The sequence below is a fragment of the Lampris incognitus genome, chromosome 13, assembly GCF_029633865.1.
Source record: "Lampris incognitus isolate fLamInc1 chromosome 13, fLamInc1.hap2, whole genome shotgun sequence".
NCBI classification, from domain to species: Eukaryota; Metazoa; Chordata; class Actinopteri; order Lampriformes; family Lampridae; genus Lampris; species Lampris incognitus.
This window is the reverse complement of record NC_079223.1, coordinates 28,034,189-28,054,030: the sequence shown is the minus strand read 5'-3', so window position 1 is coordinate 28,054,030 and position 19,842 is coordinate 28,034,189. Positions and strand designations below refer to the sequence as shown.

Sequence of the window (19,842 nt, the reverse complement as noted above, 5' to 3'; positions counted from 1 at the left end):
TTTCCATACCAGATCTGTCGAGGCCTGGGTTACCAACGACCACCACCGGTGCTGTTGGCCAGCAGGGTGCCGGTGGAAACTATGCTACTGTTGGGTGAAGCAGAAGGACAGGGGGAAGGCATGTGAAGAAGCAGCGGGAGAGGAAGAAGGGTAGGAGTGTGGAGGTGAGAGCCGGATGTGGTGACAGAGGACATTCAGATGGCTGGGTAGACAGGAGGATGCAGAGAACAGGAAGAGATGGAAACGGATGATCCAACACTGGGCGGCACGGTGGCACAGTGGTTAGCACGGTCGCCTCACAGCAGTCCTGGGTTTGAGCCCCGGGGTATTCCAAACTTGGGGATCATCCTCTGCATGTTCTCCCTGTGTCTGTGTGTGTTTCCTCCGGGTGCTCCGGTTTTCCCCACAGTCTAAAGACATGTAGATCAGGTGAATCGGCCATATAAATTGTCCCTAGATTTATTTCTGTGGGTATCGGCCCGTGATGGCCTGTTGGCCTGTCCAGGGTGTCTGCCCGCCTGCCGCCAATGACCGCTGGGATAGGCTTCAGCATCCCCACAACGCTGAGAGCAGGATAAAGCAGTTTGGATAATGAATGGAGGGATCTCAACACTAAGAGTTCCTTTGCTGTATTTATTTAGACTGACACACACACACACACACACACACACACACACACACACAAATACATACACATACATACAGATAAAAACTGGTTTTTATTCTATGATTGTTTCAAGGTGTGTATTCAACAGACAGTTAAACCAGTTTATCTCCATTTCTTTACAATGAAACTAAGTACTGCTGTTTCCAATGTACAGAAACACAACAGAAAAAAAGATTGTCCTGTTAAAAAGAAGTTGAGCCGATGAAACAGAAATCTAACAGGAAGTGATTTGGAGCAATGAGTCTTCCCAGAATCATATGCTCTCTCTCAGCCAAACCAGTGGTTTCCCATACACTCCCTGTTCCACTGGACACCACACAGCCAACACCATTCAAACCTGCACTGAGACCTGGGACACTGCATGTGCATACAACCACCTTCACACACACACACACACACACACACACACACACACACACACACACACACACACACACACACACACACACACACACACACACAGATGGACAGATAGGGAGAGATAGAAGGGAAGGGAGTGAGAGAAAGATTGACAAAGAAAGAAAAAAAGAGAGAACATTACATCATATTACAACTCTACCTACATTTACAAGTTTTATCATCGAATGTGTGTGTATAAATGTGTGTGTATTTGCATTTGTGTGTCTGTATGTACCATTTTTCTCCACAGGGACTCTACATTGGGGACAGGGTCTGGTGGTCTCCTGGATCGTCTGCTGGGAGTCTCGCTCCCATCTGGCCCTCAGCGCTGCCTCCTCATCCACCACATAACCCTAAGGAGTAGGGAGGAGAATTCAGACAACCAGACAAGAGAAGCTGACAGGAAGTGATTCTCACACTCTGACTGGCTGTGAAACCAACCCTGACACCTGCTGGTAGGAAGTCATATGACTATTAAAAGAGAGGACAGGACTGTACAGACCATCAAACGTCATTGGAAAGCTCATTTCTGATGGCCAGGCCATGAGGGGCGGCATCAGTGACTGACCAGGTATGGTGTGGCCGGTGTTTCATGTCGTCTGCAAATTCTATCAGTTCATTCCTCACACAAACAACTTCAGCCGTCATGTTGGTTGTTGACCAACCACAGTGAACAGCTTCAAGAGAAAATCCCCTGAGTGTCTGTCCTTATCCATGTTTGTTTGACTCTTCACATGGCGATTACAAAGACTTCCTGCTTATAATCTCAGGCCTCTCTGCGACACATAGCTGCTGGTCCTGCTCTTGATTTTAGCCATGCGGAAAAGATATGAACAACTTCACTGTCTGATGTGGAGGGATGACCAGCATACACTCACTGGCCAATTTATTAGGTACACCTTGCTAGTACCGGGTTGGACCCCCTTTTGCCTTCAGAACCTCCTTAATCCTTCGTGGCATAGATTCAACAAGGTACTGGAAACATTCCTCAGAGAGTTTGGTCCATATTGACATGATAGCATCACGTAGTTGCTGCAGATTTGTCGGCTGCACATCCATGATGCGACTCTCCCGGTCCACCACATCCCAAAGGTGCTCTATTGGATTGAGATCTGGTGACTGTGGAGGCCATTTGAGTACAGTGAACTCATTGTCATGTTCAAGAAACCAGTCTGAGACGATTCGAGCTTTATGACATGGCGCGTTATCCTGCTGGAAGTAGCCATCAGAAGATGGGAACACTGTGGTCATAAAGGGATGGAAATGGCCAGCAACAATACTCAGGTAGGCTGTGGCGTTGACACGATGCTCAATTGGTACTAAGGGGCCCAAAGTGTGCCAAGAAAATATCCCCCACACCATTACACCACCACCACCAGCCTGAACCGTTGATACAAGGCAGGATGGATCCATGCTTTCATGTTGTTGACGCCAAATTCTGAGCCTACCATCCAAATGTCGCAGCAGAAATCGAGACTCATCAGACCAGGCAACGTTTTTCCAATCTTCTATTGTCCAATTTTGGTGAGCCTGTGCGAATTGTAGCCTCAGTTTCCTGTTCTTAGCTGACAGGAGTGGCACCCGGTGTGGTCTTCTGCTGCTGTAGCCCATCTGCCTCAAGGTTCGACGTGTTGTGTGTTCAGAGATGCTCTTCTGCATACCTCGGTTGTAATGAGTGGTTATTTGAGTTACTGTTGCCTTTCTATCAGCTCGAACCAGTCTGGCCATTCTCCTCTGACCTCTTGGCATCAATAAGGCATTTTTGCCCACAGAACTGCCACTCACTGGATATTTTCTCTTTTTCGGACCATTCTCTGTAAACCCTAGAGATGGTTGTGCGTGAAAATCCCAGTAGATCAGCAGTTTCTGAAATACTCAGACCAGCCCCTCTGGCACCAACAACCATGCCACGTTCAAAGTCACTTAAATCACCTTTCTTCCCCATTCTGATGCTTGGTTTGAACTGCAGCAGATCGTCTTGACCATGTCTACATGCCTAAATGCACTGAGTTGCTGCCATGTGATTGGCTGATTAGAAATTTGCGTTAACGAGCAGTTGGACAGGTGTGCCTAATAAAGTGGCCGGTGAGTGTATGAAGCGGTTCATCTGAAGCCGCTCTATGATCCATCCATCCATCCATTACCCAAACCACTTATCCTGCTGTCAGGGTCGCGGGGATGCTGGAGCCTATCCCCAGCAGTGATTGGGCGGCAGGCAGGGAGACACCCTGGACAGACCGCCAGGCCATGGAATAAATGCATGTGCTGTTCCGCCTTCACAACAGCAGGAGGCAGTATGAACTAATGGCGCAGACGGCATAGTTTATAACGTCATGGAATTCTGTGAGAGTAATACTGCTGTATAATAGAGGTGAGATGACACACAAAGCTTAGAAAGACAGAGACAAAAGGGTGAGAGGGAGGTAGAGAGACAGACAGACAGGATCATTCAGTATTGCAGCACATTTTCCGTCTCAGTAAACGGTGGTGTGCAGGACGGAATTGATATTTGACCTCTCATATATTTCTATAAGATATTGATGTGATGACATGTTTTCAGATCCTTCCTGTCAAGTGTTTTTCCTGAGAGCCTCAGTTTGACCTTCGACCCGCCTGAACACAAGACACATTCTATCACACACCGTTTTATAAACCACATGTGTGTCATTAATCTCTTACACGTCTCATAGGGGTGTTTGATGAATTACTACAAGATAGTCTGAACATTATTTGACTTTTCACCACATACCATACCATACACTTTTATATTGTTTATAGCATATAATTTTACATTCATTTTTATAATTTTATTTTTTTATATCTTTTTCTTTCACTGTATTTTGTTTTCATCATAATCCTTGTTTTATCGGCTCTAATTCTCTGTGTTTTAATTATGCTCCTGTGATTTTTTATCCTGACTGTATTTTACCTTGTTCTGTGGAGCAGATCTGGCATTATGTCCTATATTTTTATAGTATTTTGTTGTTTTATCTTGACTATGTGCATTATTTTATCCTGTTGTGTAAGGCACCTTGTAACGCTGTTTAGAAAGGTGCGATATAAATAAAGTTTATTATTATATCTTTTAGGTGCTTGTGTCCTGCATTACGTTGAAAATTGACCCGTTGTGCAATGATGGATTTGAAGCTCGCTGGTTTCAACTGTGTGTGATGGAGCGGTGTCACTTAGCCACACACGTCTGGATTGAAAGATGAGCAAGAATTGTTAGGCAATCTTCATACTGGCTTAAAATTTGGTTATTATTGGTTGTCCGGGTCCGGCGGAGGTATATTCCGTTGCCTACCGACACGGGGCTCGCTGGATCGAATCCCCGTGTTACCTCTGGCTTGGTTGGGCGTCCCTAGCGACACAATTGGCGGTGTCTGCAGGTGGCAAGCCGGATGTGGGTATATGTCCAGGTGGCAAGCCGGATGTGGGTATGTGTCCTGGTTGCTGTACTAGTGCCTCCTCTGGACGGTTGGGGAGCCTGTTTGGGGGGGGGGGGGGGGGAGTAGCGTAGTGGTTGGTTTGTCTGATCTAAGACCACCCCCTCCTCTCTCTCTCCCTCTCCTGCTGTCTCTCTCCCTCTGTTTCTCATTCTCTTCTCTCATCTCCATCTTTCTGTTCACAGATTTATGCTGTTTGTTTCTAAACTGGAATAAAATACTTTTAAGTGTTTTATTTACTACATCTATTTCAGCATCTCTGATATATTCTCTGCACCATTGCACTTTTAGCACCTCTTATTTCACTTGTATAAGTCATTCCTTGTGTATATATCTGAAGATTGTTGTGTTGTAGTGTTGTTATTCTATGTTAAGTACACAGAGTCATGAAACCGGAGTCAAAGTCCATGTATGTGCAAACCTACACGGCCAATTAACATGATTCTGATACATTTTGAAATACTTCTTTACCTTTATTAGACAGCGATAGTTTAGAGGCAGACAGGAAATGGGAGAGAGAGAGAGGGTATGACATGCAACAAAGGTCGCCAACTGGAATCGAACTGGCGATGGCTGCACCCATGTGGCCATGTGGTATGCGCTGTCACCATTCAGCTATGGAGGCGCCCATATTTTGAAATACTTTTAAAATTATTTAGTAGACTTTAAAGCAACCCCCACATTATCATGTTGGTAGACCCCGAGGACACCGACTGGCTCTCTCACCTGTGAGGTTCCACATGTGGGCGGAGCCAATTGCACTTGACACGCCCCTTCATGGTACTCCTCTCGACAATTTCTACAAAAGACAAACTACGCACACAAGGCAGAGTAGAACATAAGATGATGAAAGCCATAAGTATCAGATGATCATAATAATGTCCATAATCTTTAAGTCGTGATCTTTACAACATCATGTATCATAATATATCACATTACTTACAGTGTACCATGATCTAATTTAAAAATCAATTCTAATTCCATTTAATTAACTACTTGCAGTGCAGTTACATATTATATGTAATGTAAGACTTGGATCGTTTTGATAACACACTGATACATTTACTATCAATAGAATCATCTCAGTAATATCACATTCACCCAATACAACCAACCATCAGACCAGACACACTGACAACCAGCTGGGTGTGTGAAAGACAGAGATACAGACCTAAATCTGATTAGGATTTCTGACCCCTGACCTCTCCTGATCACCCGTTCACTAGTGTTACTCTTTCGCTCTCCTGCCCACCTCACCCATGTGTCACCGCATGAGGCTGTAATGAGCTTTAATTAATATGATAAAGTGAAATCAGGGCCTGACTGGTCCCTTCCTGCCTTATGAGAGAGAGAGAGAGAGAGAGAGAGAGAGAGAGAGAGAGAGAGAGAGAGAGAGAGAGAGAGAGAGAGAGAGAGAGAGTGAGAGAGAGTGTGTGTATGTCCCACCCCACAGCCTAGTCCATTGCTCCTCTCACACTGGATTCTCCTGCTGTCCTCCTCTGGGAGAAGGCCGGCACCACAGCCGGGGGCTGGACAAAAGACACCCCCCATCGCAAACACACACTCCTCTGCTCCGTAACTATGGTAGCGCTCATACTGAGACAGACAGACGATGGAAGTGAGTGACAGGGAGAGAGAGAGAGAGAGAGAGGATGATTGAAAGGGAAAGAGAGAAAACAGATGTATAACACACCTCCACCTATATATATGTTTAGGAAAGTGTAAAGGTTTTACCATGATAATCATGTCGCTGACAGAAAATAAAAAAACAAGCACTTTATTTTACTTTGATCATTGCTCAGTAAACTCCACATTTTATTCACCACTCAGTCTGAAAACAAATCTTTATACTTACATATGTATAAGTATTCAAACTCAACATCCAGCAGCTTTACATTTGTGCTGACTTACTGACCAAGTTTGTGTCATTCTAGATCAGTGCTACCCTCTCATGTTCAGACATAAATAACAACAAACCAAACCACACAAGGTGTCTTGATGCATGCTCAATAATCCAGATAAGAAGATCACAGAAAGTTGAATCAGTTTAACTGGATACAACGTTTATTGAGATGAAGGATTCATCACTCATCTAAGTGACCTCTTCAGTCTCAACTGACTGCAGGTGTTATGGTACAGCCACGAGAAGCACACAACTGGAGCTTGCTTGTCACTGCAGTAGCACAACGTGAAATGGAGAGAAAACCAAACACAGCTGATACCATCACTGCAGCCATAAACCGGTTCGGGATCCGGCGAGGACATCTCCTCTCAGTGGTCCGAAGAATGCAAGCCCAGCTTCCGTGAGCAGCCAGTCTTGTTCGTTTTAGATGGTGTTCCAAGTTTTGTTTGTAGTTGAGAGCGGCGTAGAAATGCTGTTCCTTCTGTTGAGTGTGTGCCATACGGTTTTCTAACTCAGCATTTCCCAACCCAGTCCTCAAGGAATCCCTATCCTGCAGATTTTCATTGTAACCCTGCATAGTAGGTAGCCCTGCTTGTACTTACTCAACCAATCATCTCATAGCACTTAATTATGCAAGGTGTGCAACATCTGACATAATTCATTGCTGATTGGTTGAATAACTACAAACAGGTACCTATTCAGGGTTGCAAAGAAAATCTACAGGATAGGGGTTCTTTGAGGACTGGGTTGGGAAACACTGCTCTAACTTCATGTGCCGGCCGGTGGTGACCAATTGACCTTTCACCAAGTACCGCCCCAGAAAGGTGCTTGTCCAATCCTACCTTAGCAATGGTTTCTATGTGAGGGAGGTTCGTCAAGCTTTCAAACAGACAGCAAAGTGCTGAAACGGTGTGCCTATGGGATCTGCAAATCAGACAGATACCAGATATCTGAAAAGTTTGGAGGGGGTGTAATTTGCTTTCCCTTCGCGAAACCCAAAATGCAAGAAGTGCAATGTCAGCAATGGATTTAACAGTATAGCAGACCCCATGGCCAGCTTAATCCATCCAAAATCAACAAAAATACCTTTGTCTGCTCCAAGCTAAGCTTGCTACTTATTACCTATTATCGATAGCTAATATAGCTAACATATTATTACTGTTACTTTCATCCACACAATGATTATTACCATTATCAACATATCAACGCATTACTGACTAACAAAATAACATTATTAATGTACCTGATGAACGCAACCAACTTAGTCTGTGACCAGAGAAACCGAATTCAATTTTAGCTAATGATAGCTAGCCCACTAACATAACTTTGTTATGGTAGTCACAGGTTAGCCAGGTTCTGCCTTTCATTTCAGAGCATAAAGACCCGCGGGGAGGGTCGGCTGGGATGGTCTCTGGCCAGTCTGATCTCCTCATATCCGGCCTATTTTAAACGTTTCTCCCCCTCTGTGAGCTCAAGGCGGGGACCAGCCGTTCAGCAAAGTCATCCCAGCCGCGGAGGCATCTTGTTTGCCTTATTTTGTTGAAATACCGGTTCTGGTCCAAAGGTAAAAAAAAATAATCATGGGGCAGTTCCCCGACCCCAGGGCATGTCCCTGGCCGAACCTCCAACCCCCAGGAGCCCATATAGAACCCCCGAAGAAGCCTGGATAAAAGAACGCCATGGGGTACCTTGGCCAAAGTCAACACTAGAATACAGTGTTGACAATGGATTATGAAAAATATTCCAATAATAGCTGAAATATTTAACTTACCCTACAGTGCAAGACCACAAGTGGTCCACAATGTATTTCAGAATTAGGTAATGGGGTTTCTCATTCTTTGATTGCGACCAGTAAGCTTTACCCTCAATTACAGTCGCACCCGGCAGCCCGGAGTCCACGCAAGTCAGTTTTACTTTTAATATTCTGAATGTATCCCTCCTGCATACTGTATCCCCTTCTGCCTTTCACGGAATGATATTAAGGATGAATTACTCCAAAATACATCAATTATTTTCTCTGGAATGCGCTGATTTCTTCCTTCATGTTTTGGGGTTTTCCGGCTACTTCCTGGATGGTTCTGAAAAGTGTGACGGACATAGCAACAGTAACTAAGGGGGGAGCAGGACTTTGCAAAAGGTCAATTATCAATCAGCCATTCCTGCCAAATGAATGGGCAGGACGTGACGCCACACTCAGGAAACCTGCTGCACTGGGATTTGTAGTTGGTTTTTTTTTTATCTCCCAGGTGTTACACAGCACACAACACAGTAATAAGCATAGCTCTGGCATCTCATGTTTACAATCAGCTCTGCACAAAAGATAGAATGGAAAGGGAAAGAAAGACCCCAAATCATATCCGTAACAGTCCCTCCCCCTTTTGGGGGAAACCCCCCCCCAAAAAAAACCAACAACCCAAAAGATACATATACAAAGATTTTTTTTCTCACCTTTTTATAATAAAGCCTTTCATATATTTTCTTAAAAATTCCTGGTCTTCCTTCATTAAACCTAGAACTACAAAATTGCCTACTGGAGACCTTAACTACAAGAGTCTTTTAGAGACAAATCTAACACTATAGTATATATCAATACTGATACAAGAAAAAAAGTTTTTTTCCCTGTATCAGTATTGATATTCCACTCCTCGTTAGTTGAGCACTTATAACAACACCAATCCTCCCTACAGCGACACCGTGGCCTCTAATATTGGAAAACAATTTTTCAAACTTTTGGATGAGTGATTTACCCCAGACCACCAATTGAGAAAAATATTCAACAAAAACACTGTCAAAATGAGCTACAGCTGCATGCCAAATGTCCAACAGGTTATTTCATCCCACAACATAAGCATCATGGCCAAGGCACAGACCCCCTCACCACAACCAAACACCTCCAACTGCAAATGCCGGGTGACATCGTGTCCTCTAGAAGGAAAATGCCAGATAGAGGGAGTCATCTACCAGGCATCAGTGACAAGAAAATATAACCACAATGTAGACACTTACGTGGGATTAGCAGAGGGCCCTTTTAAAATTAGGTTTAACGGCCATATAAGTAGCTTCAGAAATGAGCATGCGAAAAATGCAACGGCCTTAAGCCGCCACATTTGGTCATTGGTAGACAAGAATATCAGTTATTCTGTCTCGTGGGAAATCCTTTCAAAGAGTAGTGCATATTCAGTGTAGCATTCCAGCCGGACTTTATTCAGACGATGCACTCCAATAACGACTGATGGGTCCGTGGTGCGGTATCAGACCATTTATTGCAGCATTTTACTAGTCACACCGTAGACACACCATAGAACCACCGTAAGAGCTGAACGCATATACATAAAACAATCATTCAATTATTTGTGCAACCACGTTTCCCCCATAGCTAGCCACCAGTACGGGGTGCATAGCACTAGCTAGCATTAGCTTATCATTAGCGATATCCAAATCACAAAGAACACATTGTAAATAAAAACATAACGAAATTCGAATCAAACAGTCAATTGGCACTCGTACCTGTTCGCCTTCCAGCTAGGTGCTAAATAAATGATGATGATCAATGAATTATAAGTTGTGAATTCGTTCTGTGTATAGCGAACGTGAGCGTTCTGCCGTTTTCTCGCAGCAGCGCACAGCATCATGGGAGACCAGAGTTTTTCAAATAAAGGTCACATAACAAAAGGAAGTGTAATTCGCTGTTAATATCAATCAGGACTGTACTTTAGGCACCAAATACAAATCAATAATGAGCACCATACAAATCAATAATAATAAAAATTACTATGACAAAATTATATGGGTAATTTATATTCAGTTAGGGGTAAGAGATGTAACCTGTGCTTGGCAGAAAAGTATTTTATTATTTGCAGACCTGATATGTCCACCTTGAATAATAGAAACGAATTGGCCACCAGTTGTAGACACTGAAAAAAATATCCCCTTTGTAACTATAAGTAAAACGTCTTTATTATCTCCCCTCCCCATTAGATGATACACATATGACATTTATTAGGTTTTTTACATATGCTTTTTTTTAAATATGCCAATTTTAAATATGCTATTTTAAATATGGATTTTTTAAAAATATGCTATTTCAAATATGTTTTTAAATATATATATATACTATGTATATATATATATTTTAACTACCTGTCCTCCCAACTGTGCCCCAACACCACCCCAATATATAATTCACATGTTACCTTGTTATATTTTTAATGCACGCCATTTCAACAGTACCCTGGCCCCTAAATGCTTTTCAAGACAAACCCCAGTCCCATTGGTTGTAATGTTTTCTACCCCTCCATTGGATGCTGTGCATCATAAGTACCTATCCCATTGGCTGTTATAATTTGAATGTTTCCCCATCTGATTGGTCGCTGTCCAACCGACATTAGGGGCGTGACGCTGGGCAATGTAACGGTATGATTCTTAGTGAAAAAAAACATTAGCAGCTGATGAGTGCGAGACGCACGAAACAGGCCTGTACTGCTATGCATTAAAATCTTTTTTCCTGTATCCTTGTTGATATATATATATATATATATATATATATATATACTTAGCACAAAAAGTAAGGAAATTTGTGTTTGGTAGATTATTTCTTTGTTGTAACAATGCTTCTTGGCAATAAATCTTATATCAGGCACCTGATAGTCAGCACCCGGGGTACCAGAAGCTCAAAACAAGAGTCAATAGCAACAGCCAAATAAGCTGTTTGGCATTGGCAGAGAAGATTTGGCAAATTTTTCATGGGTGCAACCCACATACTCAGCTCTGCTGCTCATCCCACAAATGCACATTCCTTACAAATGTGGCACCATTTAAAAGGGAAATAAACAGGCTTTCCAACAGTATACGATTTATTGCCAAGAACTATTGTTAAAATAAAGAAATAATTTACCAAACACAAATTTCCTTACTTTTTGTGCTAAGTGTATATATATATATATATATATATATATATATATATATATATATATATATATATATATATATATACACTACCGTTCAAAAGTTTGGGATCACCCAAACAATTTTGTGTTTTCCATGAAAAGTCACACTTATTCACCACCATATGTTGTGAAATGAATAGAAAATAGAGTCAAGACACTGACAAGGTTAGAAATAATGATTTGTATTTGAAATAAGATTTTTTTTACATCAAACTTTGCTTTCGTCAAAGAATCCTCCATTTGCAGCAATTACAGCATTGCAGACCTTTGGCATTCTAGCTGTTAATTTGTTGAGGTAATCTGGAGAAATTGCACCCCACGCTTCCAGAAGCAGCTCCCACATGTTGGATTGGTTGGATGGGCACTTCTTTGAGCAGATTGAGTTTCTGGAGCATCACACCGGTGTGTACTACTCCCTTCAGAGGACAGCACAAACAGGCTCTAACCAGAGTAGAAAAAGAAGTGGGAGGCCGCATTGCACAACTGAGCAAGAAGATAAGTACATTAGAGTCTCTAGTTTGAGAAACAGACGCCTCACAGGTCCCCAACTGGCATCTTCATTAAATAGTACCTGTTAGAGCCTGTTTGTGCTGTCCTCTGAAGGGAGTAGTACACACCGGTGTAGGAAATCTTCAATTTCTTAGCAATTTCTCGCATGGAATAGCCTTCATTTCTAAGAACAAGAATAGACTGTCGAGTTTCAGATGAAAGTTCTCTTTTTCTGGCCATTTTGAGCGTTTAATTGACCCCACAAATGTGATGCTCCAGAAACTCAATCTGCTCAAAGAAGTGCCCATCCAACCAATCCAACTTGTGGGAGCTGCTTCTGGAAGCGCGGGGTGCAATTTCTCCAGATTACCTCAACAAATTAACAGCTAGAATGCCAAAGGTCTGCAATGCTGTAATTGCTGCAAATGGAGGATTCTTTGACGAAAGCAAAGTTTGATGTAAAAAAAATCTTATTTCAAATACAAATCATTATTTCTAACCTTGTCAATGTCTTGACTCTATTTTCTATTCATTTCACAACATATGGTGGTGAATAAGTGTGACTTTTCATGGAAAACACGAAATTGTTTGGGTGATCCCAAACTTTTGAACGGTAGTGTGTATATATATATATATATATATATATATATAACACAGATACAGGAAAAAAAGTTTTAATAAATTGCAGTACAGGCCTGTTTCGTGCGCGCAGCTGATGAGTGCACATCGCACGAAACAGGCCTGTACTGCAATGTATTAAAACTTCTTATTTCCTGTATCTGTGTTGATGTTCCGCTCCTCATTAGTTGAGCACTTATAACACCATTGATGGTCGGTTTCGGAAAAAAACGCTATTTATATATATACACGCACACACACACACACACACATAAATATTTACATGAAGAGATTAGGTGAAGTTTACCATTATTAGCTGTCTTATCTATGGCACAAAGGCCCGTATATAACGACAGTATAGGTAATGAACTCTGTTCAAAGACCGCTAGTCCTATCGGTCATCGCCTTAATAAACTGGCCCCCTGCCTTTATGAGAGCAGTTTTCCTTCACCAAACTATCCTGGACACTGCCTGCGAGGTTCACCCTCTGAACAAAGTGTCCGCCGTGACATTGCTTCCCCAGCAGGTGTTGGATCATGAGGTTGTAGGGTTGTAACACCAAACTCCACCTAAATAGCCTCTGGTTCTTCCCTTTAAACTTCTCAATGAAGACAAGGGGGTTATGGTCTGTATAAACCAAACACTCCTGACTACCTGCCACGTATATCTCAAAGTGCTGTATGGCTAATACCAGGGCTAATGCCTCCTTTGCGATGGTTGGATTGTGCCGCTAATGACGGTTCAACTTTTTAGATTAATAGGCTATGGGCTTCTCGATTCCTTGTGAATCTGCTTGCAGAAGGACAGCTCCAATTCTTAGGTCTGAAGCATCAGTTGACAGCCTGAATGGAACAGAGAAATCAGGGGCTTTTAACACCGGTTCGCATGACAAGATAGTTCTCACTTTTTCTACTGCACTTTGACACTCAGGTGTCCCCACAAACTTTACGCCTTTCTTCAAGAGGTTGGTTAGGGGAGCTACCACATCGGCGAAGTTGGGTACAAAATGCCGGTAAAATCCTCTTATCCTGAGTAAGTGCATTAACTGCCTTTTTGTTTTGAGAGTCGGGAGATCCACAATTGCCTGTGCCTTAGCCTGTCTAGATCTCACTGATCCTCTTCCTACTAAGTGGCCTAGGTAAGTGACTTGGCCCTTTCCAAACTCGTACTTAGGGAGATTCACAACCAGTCCAGCGGCTTCCAATCTCTCAAAAAGCTGATCAATATGCACAATGTGATCCGTCTATGATGAGCTATACACAACAACATCCCCAATGTAGGTTACCACATTGAATAACCTGGCTGTAATAGTGTTCATCAACTTTTGGAAGGTTGCTGAGGCGTTTTTCATGCCGAAAGGTAACACTCGACACAGGTATAACTGATCAGCAGTACAAAAAGCCAACACTTGCTTCACTTGGTGAGTCAGGCACCTGCCAGTATACTTTTAGAAGATCAAACTTGGATACGAAGCTGGCCTGACCAATTCGATCAATGCAATCCTCTTACCAAGGGATGGGATAAGCATCTGTCTTAGTCACACTATTGACCTTTATGAAATCGACACATGGACGCACAATATTATCTGGCTTAAGAACTGGTACCAGGGGAGAACAATACACTTGTCTCCTTCTCAGTAGTCCCAATCTCTAACATGTACTGCAGCTGAGCCTTAACAGCATCTTGCCTGTAGGGTGGAATTCGATAAGGATTCTCCTTAATAAGAGCCACATCCCCTGCATCTGCTTCATGGGAGACTAGGTTGGTGAGACCGGGGGTGTCCCTGAATAAAACTGGGTACTTTTTTAGAAGTTTCATGATGTCTTGTACAAGTTCAGGCTGTAGGTACTCTAAGTGCTGGCTAAGATTGTCTAGTAATCCCCAAATTGAGTAAGCGAGCAGATACTGGTTCCAGGGGTTTGGGACTGTCTGCCCCCCCACCCCCAAATCAGGCTCACCACCCTCCATGGTTACTACCAGACACACAGGGCTTTCAGCATCCCGCATAAAGTAGGGTTTGAGCAGGTTAATGTGGCATAACCTTGTTTTCTGCCTACACTCTGGGGTGCTAACGACGTAGTTGTACTCATCCACATGCCTGACCACAGTATAGGGGCCACGAAATTTTAGCCCTAACTTAGGCCGATTCATTGTCAACAATACCAACAATTTATCACCCTCTGCAAAGGTGCGCTGTACTGCTTTCTTGTCATAGTGCTGTTTCATTTTGCCCTTCACTGCCTGCAGATTCTGTCTAGCCACTGCACAAGCTGACTGCAGTCTATCTTTAAATGTGGCTACATACTGCAGTGTGTCATTCTGAGGAGCTGACTGGAGCAATCTCTCCATCATCTTGCGTGGTCCTCGGACCTCATGTCCATAGACTAAATCAAATGGACTGAAACCTGTACTCATTAGTGGCATCCCTAATGGCAAATAACAGAAAAGGCATAGCCATATCCCAGTCCTTGGGGCACTCCATGCATTAGGCTTTTATCATAGTCTTGAGTGTTTGATGGCACCGCTCTATTGCACCCTGGGACTGCATTAGAACATCATGATGTAAATAGTACCCTGTGCTTACCTCTTGGCTTTCTTCGAATGACATACCTGTCTTCCTGAGGGCCACTATAGAGGGCTGCTTACACTGAGCTTTAATCAGAGCTTCTTTAGTAAACTGGCCGCCTTCCTCCATTCCAGCCAACTGGGCCAAAAATGTGTTAGACAGGTCGACAGGAGGTTCCTTTACCTGAGCCTCCCGCAGCTCCTGGGACCATGACCCAGATCTGGTCACGGCACAAGCCGTGAAAACTTCAGGGTGCTCTAAGGTTACAGTTTGTGGTGCTTCACATGGCTGTTCCTGCACAATAGGGGTAACACTTTCACTCTGAACTACCTCTGCCGGAACGTCTTCGGGGTCACTTGGGTGCTACCAAGTGCCTGCCAGGTCATTACCTAAAAGGAAGGTAATACTTTTCACTAGGAGGGTGTCTATAACTCCCACAGCCACTACCCTAGTGACCACCTCCGTTTTCACAAAAAAATCTGTGCTTAGGAGTGGGAACATAAAGGTCACCAACTGCTTTGATCACAACCGACACCCCAGCGGTAATGGAAGGTGGTAAATCCAACACTTCTTTCAGAAGTAGTGAATGAGGTGCTCCAGAATCTCTAAGCACCTTAACTGGGACCTCCGGACCATCCCCAGACACTTCAACTGTACTTTGAGATACAAAACCCATGCAATATTTTTGTACTTCCTCCTCAGACAGACCCACAAACCCACTAGTTTCTAGTACTTGAGGCAAAACACCTACACAAGCTACGGGTTTATTTGCCTACTTGTGCTGCAACCTCTGGCAAACAGACTTCGTGTGACTGTTTTTTTATTACAATAAAAGCAATAAACCTCAGTTCAAGGAGGTCGCTCAACTCTTCTTGACTCATGAGGAGGAGAGATACATTCAGACTTAATCTGGACCCGCTGGGGTCAGTCAGAAAACTTCTTAAAGCCAGAAGCATTTTTCCCTGCCGCACCAAGATCTCGTTTAGCTTCCCTATCTTGTCTGAAAGATCTTTCTCTATCAGACATGCTACGGTGTGTTAGCTCATACTGGTTGGCTAATGTGGCTGCTTTTCTGAGATATTTCTCGTCCCGCTCATTAAGATATATTTCTAGGGGCTGGGGTACACACTTTTAAACTGTTCCATTCGCACAACTGCACAGACGCCTTCAAAAGTGGCGGTCCCAGTAGAGGCCAGCCACCTGCCGAACACCAACTCCAGTCTCTTAGCTAACTCCAGAAATGATTCATCACTTTTCCTTTTTAGGGACCGGAACTGCTAGCGGTACGCTTCTGGAACTAACTCATACGCCGCTTGCACATTTTTCTTTACCACACCATAATCCTTACTTTGCGTGGCATCTAAAGTGGCATAATGCTTCTTGAGCTCTCCCTTTCAAACTCCCCTGAATCAGCAATGTCCACTTGTTCCGTGGCCATTTCATCTCTTCAGCAATCCTCTCAAAGGCTTCAAAGAAAACACCCACTTCGGTTGCACTGAACGTAGCCTCAGACAGCTAGTGGATTCAAATGACTTTCTGGGACCTGCAGCAAAGCAGGGTCCTGAGACAGCACTTTTGTCTTTTTCTAGTGTCAGGCGGGCTTGCTCAGTCTTTTGCTCCTCCTCTTTTAAATTTAACCCGGAGCAGCTCCCTTTCTTGCACAATTCTCTCCATTTTCACCTTCATATTCTCCTCTTCTCGCTTGAGCCTGGCTGCCTCTTCCTTCTCTGGATCAGATAGATTTAGGCGATCCCCAATTAGCTGCGCAGCCTCATTCACTTTTAATGTAGACCCAGTGACTATCTCATAATATTGGGCTACAGCCAGCCCCCAACTGTTCCTTCTTCAACCTGAAGCGCTCACCACAGCTTGAAAGTCTTCTGCAATATTCTTCCACATCAAAGGTGTCCATTTTGCAAAGCGTTTGAAATACACAAATGAGACCATGCTAGTTGGCCTTTGGCTGTAGTCTTTGTGGTGCGTTCAAGTGCTACTCTTTGGCCCAGACGCAGGCGACATGAGGTGACCTGTCAGTCTTCGTCGCCACTAGTTCTCTGATGTCGGTTTGGTGTGTCTGGGCCCTTAGCCCCCCCCCCCCCCCCCCGTCCAGGGTCGGTCACTCCCTCTTAACATAGATGGCCTCTTTGAATCCCCGTTCAAACCAGTGTTTCTCCCTATCAAGGATGTGCACATCCTCATCCTTGAAAGAGTGGCCACTGGCCTGTAGATGGGTGTAGACTACAGAGTCCTGGCCTGATGTGTTAGCGCTTCTGTGTTGTGCCATCCTCTTGGCCAGCATCTGTTTAGTTTCCCCGATTTACAAGTCATGGCAATCCTCCTGGCACTTAACAGCGTACACTATATTGCTGTTTGTGCTGGGGGACTCGATACTTGGGGTGGACCAATTTCTGGTGCATTGTGTTTTGGGGTTTAAAAGCAACTGAGACACGGTGTTTTGAAAATACGCGTCTTAACAGTTCCAACACTCCCATCACATACACAGTCACACTGGTTTACGCTTAGACAGCTGTTGTCCTTCTCCTCTCTTCGATTGGCTGGTGCACTGTTTGGGCGTCTTCCTAGCGTTGACAAAAACCCAGTTAGGATAACCATACTTAACCAGGGCCTGTTTAATGTGGGATTTCCCTCCTTCCTCTGCTGCTGTGTTGGTGGGGACATTGTCAGCTAGGTGGTACAATGTCCTGATGACTCCTAGTTTGTGCTCCAGCGGATGATGAGAGTCAAACCTTAAGTACTGATCAGTATGTGCTGGTTTGCGATAAACATCAACAATCATTGTTTATAAGGGTGGGGATACCTGCAGTCAGTTGAGACTGAAGAGGTCACTTAGTTGAGTGATGAAATGTTTCTGTCAATAAACGTTGTGTCCAGATGAACTGATTCGCCATAGAAAGGCAGTGGATACATTGTGTGTCATTTAACAACCTGCTTCTATAGAAGTCAGATTACTGAAAAGAAAAAAATCATTGTGACATGACTTTTGACAAAAGAAAAGGATGTCATTCCTAATTTTGGTTTGTTGGGCTCTTTCAGCAGAGAAGAACAGAATAAGGAATCACAGTTTCTGTGTGTGTGTCTCACCTGTCTATCACTGAGAATCCGGAAATGATGCACCTCTTTAATGAGAGAGTCTGGACACCCAACTACACACACACACACACACACACACACACACACACACACACACACACACACACACACACACACACACACAGATATTACCCACATACAACTCTATTAGATTTTGTTACGTTATTGTCTCTCTCTCTCTCTCACACACACACACGCATGTGTGCGCACACACATACACACACATATGGATAATACACAGACAATAGTGTGTGTGTGTGTGTGTGTGTGTGTGTGTATTCATGACTTTTACGATGGCTTGACTTTAGGAGAAACTAGATTGTAGTACAGTTGCATGATGTTTAGTCCTCTGCAAAACACTTGAGATTTGTTTGAAACTGAGCTGCTACAGTTGCAAAAGTTCAACTCTGAACTCGTTTTCAGCTTCATAAAACTCATTTCACGCACCACATAATCAAAATGCTGATAAAATGTCCAACACCTATGTCAAACTAATGACTGTTGAGGGAAAACATTTTGATGATTTCAACACAACGGAGCTTCACCGAAATGGAGAAAAAAAACACAAAAAAAACTGCAGGCTCACAATGGGACAAGATCCGCTGGTTTTCCTGAATAGCTGCCAGTCTTCCACCCACACCCCTCCAGCATTTTAAATCACGTTTCTTACTCTAGCGATTCTGCAAGCATTGGTGTATAGATAGCTCTCTTCCTGAGTTAGCCTCGCCTTACAGTCATATTTCACACCAAAATCATTAACGAAACAAAGCAACTAATGCCAAAAGAAAAAAGCAAAACAAACAAAAACTTACACAACTTGTTGGAAATTATCATCCGGCAAGAAAACAAATCAAAATAAAAAACACACAAATGTAACACGTTCCAGATTATTATCTAGCAACTTCTTATCTAGCAACAAGATGAGAACCATCTAATGGAATAAACTCATTTAATCAAGTGAGTTGCACATGACTTAGGATTTATTTTACACTGCTTCATGAAACTGCAGGGAAATGAGGCTGCATGCAACTTAAGCAGTTGTGTAAAAGTTCACCATGTAAATCCAGCGTTGACAGAGGAAATACATCGCGCGCGTGCACGCACGCGCACACACACACACTGATCAGACAAACATTAAAACCACTGACAGGTGAAGTGAATAACATCGATTATCTTGTTACAGTGTCACCTGTCAAGGGGTAGGACATATTAGGCCACAAGTGAACAGTCAGCTCTTGAAGTTGATGTGTTGGAAGCAGGAAAAATGGGCAAGCACAAGGATATGAGCCACTTTGACAAGGGCCAAATTGTGATGGCTAGACAACTGGGTCAGAGCATCTCCAAAACGGCAGCTCTTGTGAAGCGTTCCTGGTATGTGGTGGTCAGTACCTACCAAAACTGGTCCAAGCAAGGACAACCGGTGAACTGGCAACAGGGTCATGGGCACCCAAGGGTCACTGATGTGCGTGGGAAGCGAAGGCTAGCCCATCTGGTCTGATCCCACAGAAGAGCTACTGTAGCTCAAATTGGTGAAAAAGTTAATGCTGGCTGTGATAGACAGGTGTCAGAACACACAGTGCATCACAGCTTGCTGCGTATTGGGCTGTGTAGCCACAGACCGGTCAGAGTGCCCATGATGACCCCTGTCCACTGTCAAAAATGGCTATAATGGGCATGTGAGCGTCACAACTGGACCA

At 43.6% G+C, this 19,842-nt stretch overlaps 1 protein-coding gene across 2 annotated transcripts in view; it reads right to left on the bottom strand.

The window, feature by feature from the left end:
- Positions 1 to 641: 641 nt before the first annotated feature.
- The window catches only part of prkn (parkin RBR E3 ubiquitin protein ligase), a 49,550-nt gene continuing 30,349 nt past the window's right edge, over positions 642 to 19,842 (bottom strand). For both annotated transcript variants that reach the window (XM_056292069.1, XM_056292070.1), the window contains exons 8-12: positions 18,137 to 18,198; positions 5,959 to 6,108; positions 5,239 to 5,325; positions 1,302 to 1,419; positions 642 to 1,044 (exon numbers count right to left, since the gene is read on the bottom strand). In XM_056292069.1, the coding sequence (XP_056148044.1) occupies positions 935 to 1,044; positions 1,302 to 1,419; positions 5,239 to 5,325; positions 5,959 to 6,108; positions 18,137 to 18,198 (527 nt within the window). In that variant the 3' untranslated portion in view covers positions 642 to 934. The remainder of the gene's footprint in view (positions 1,045 to 1,301; positions 1,420 to 5,238; positions 5,326 to 5,958; positions 6,109 to 18,136; positions 18,199 to 19,842) is intronic.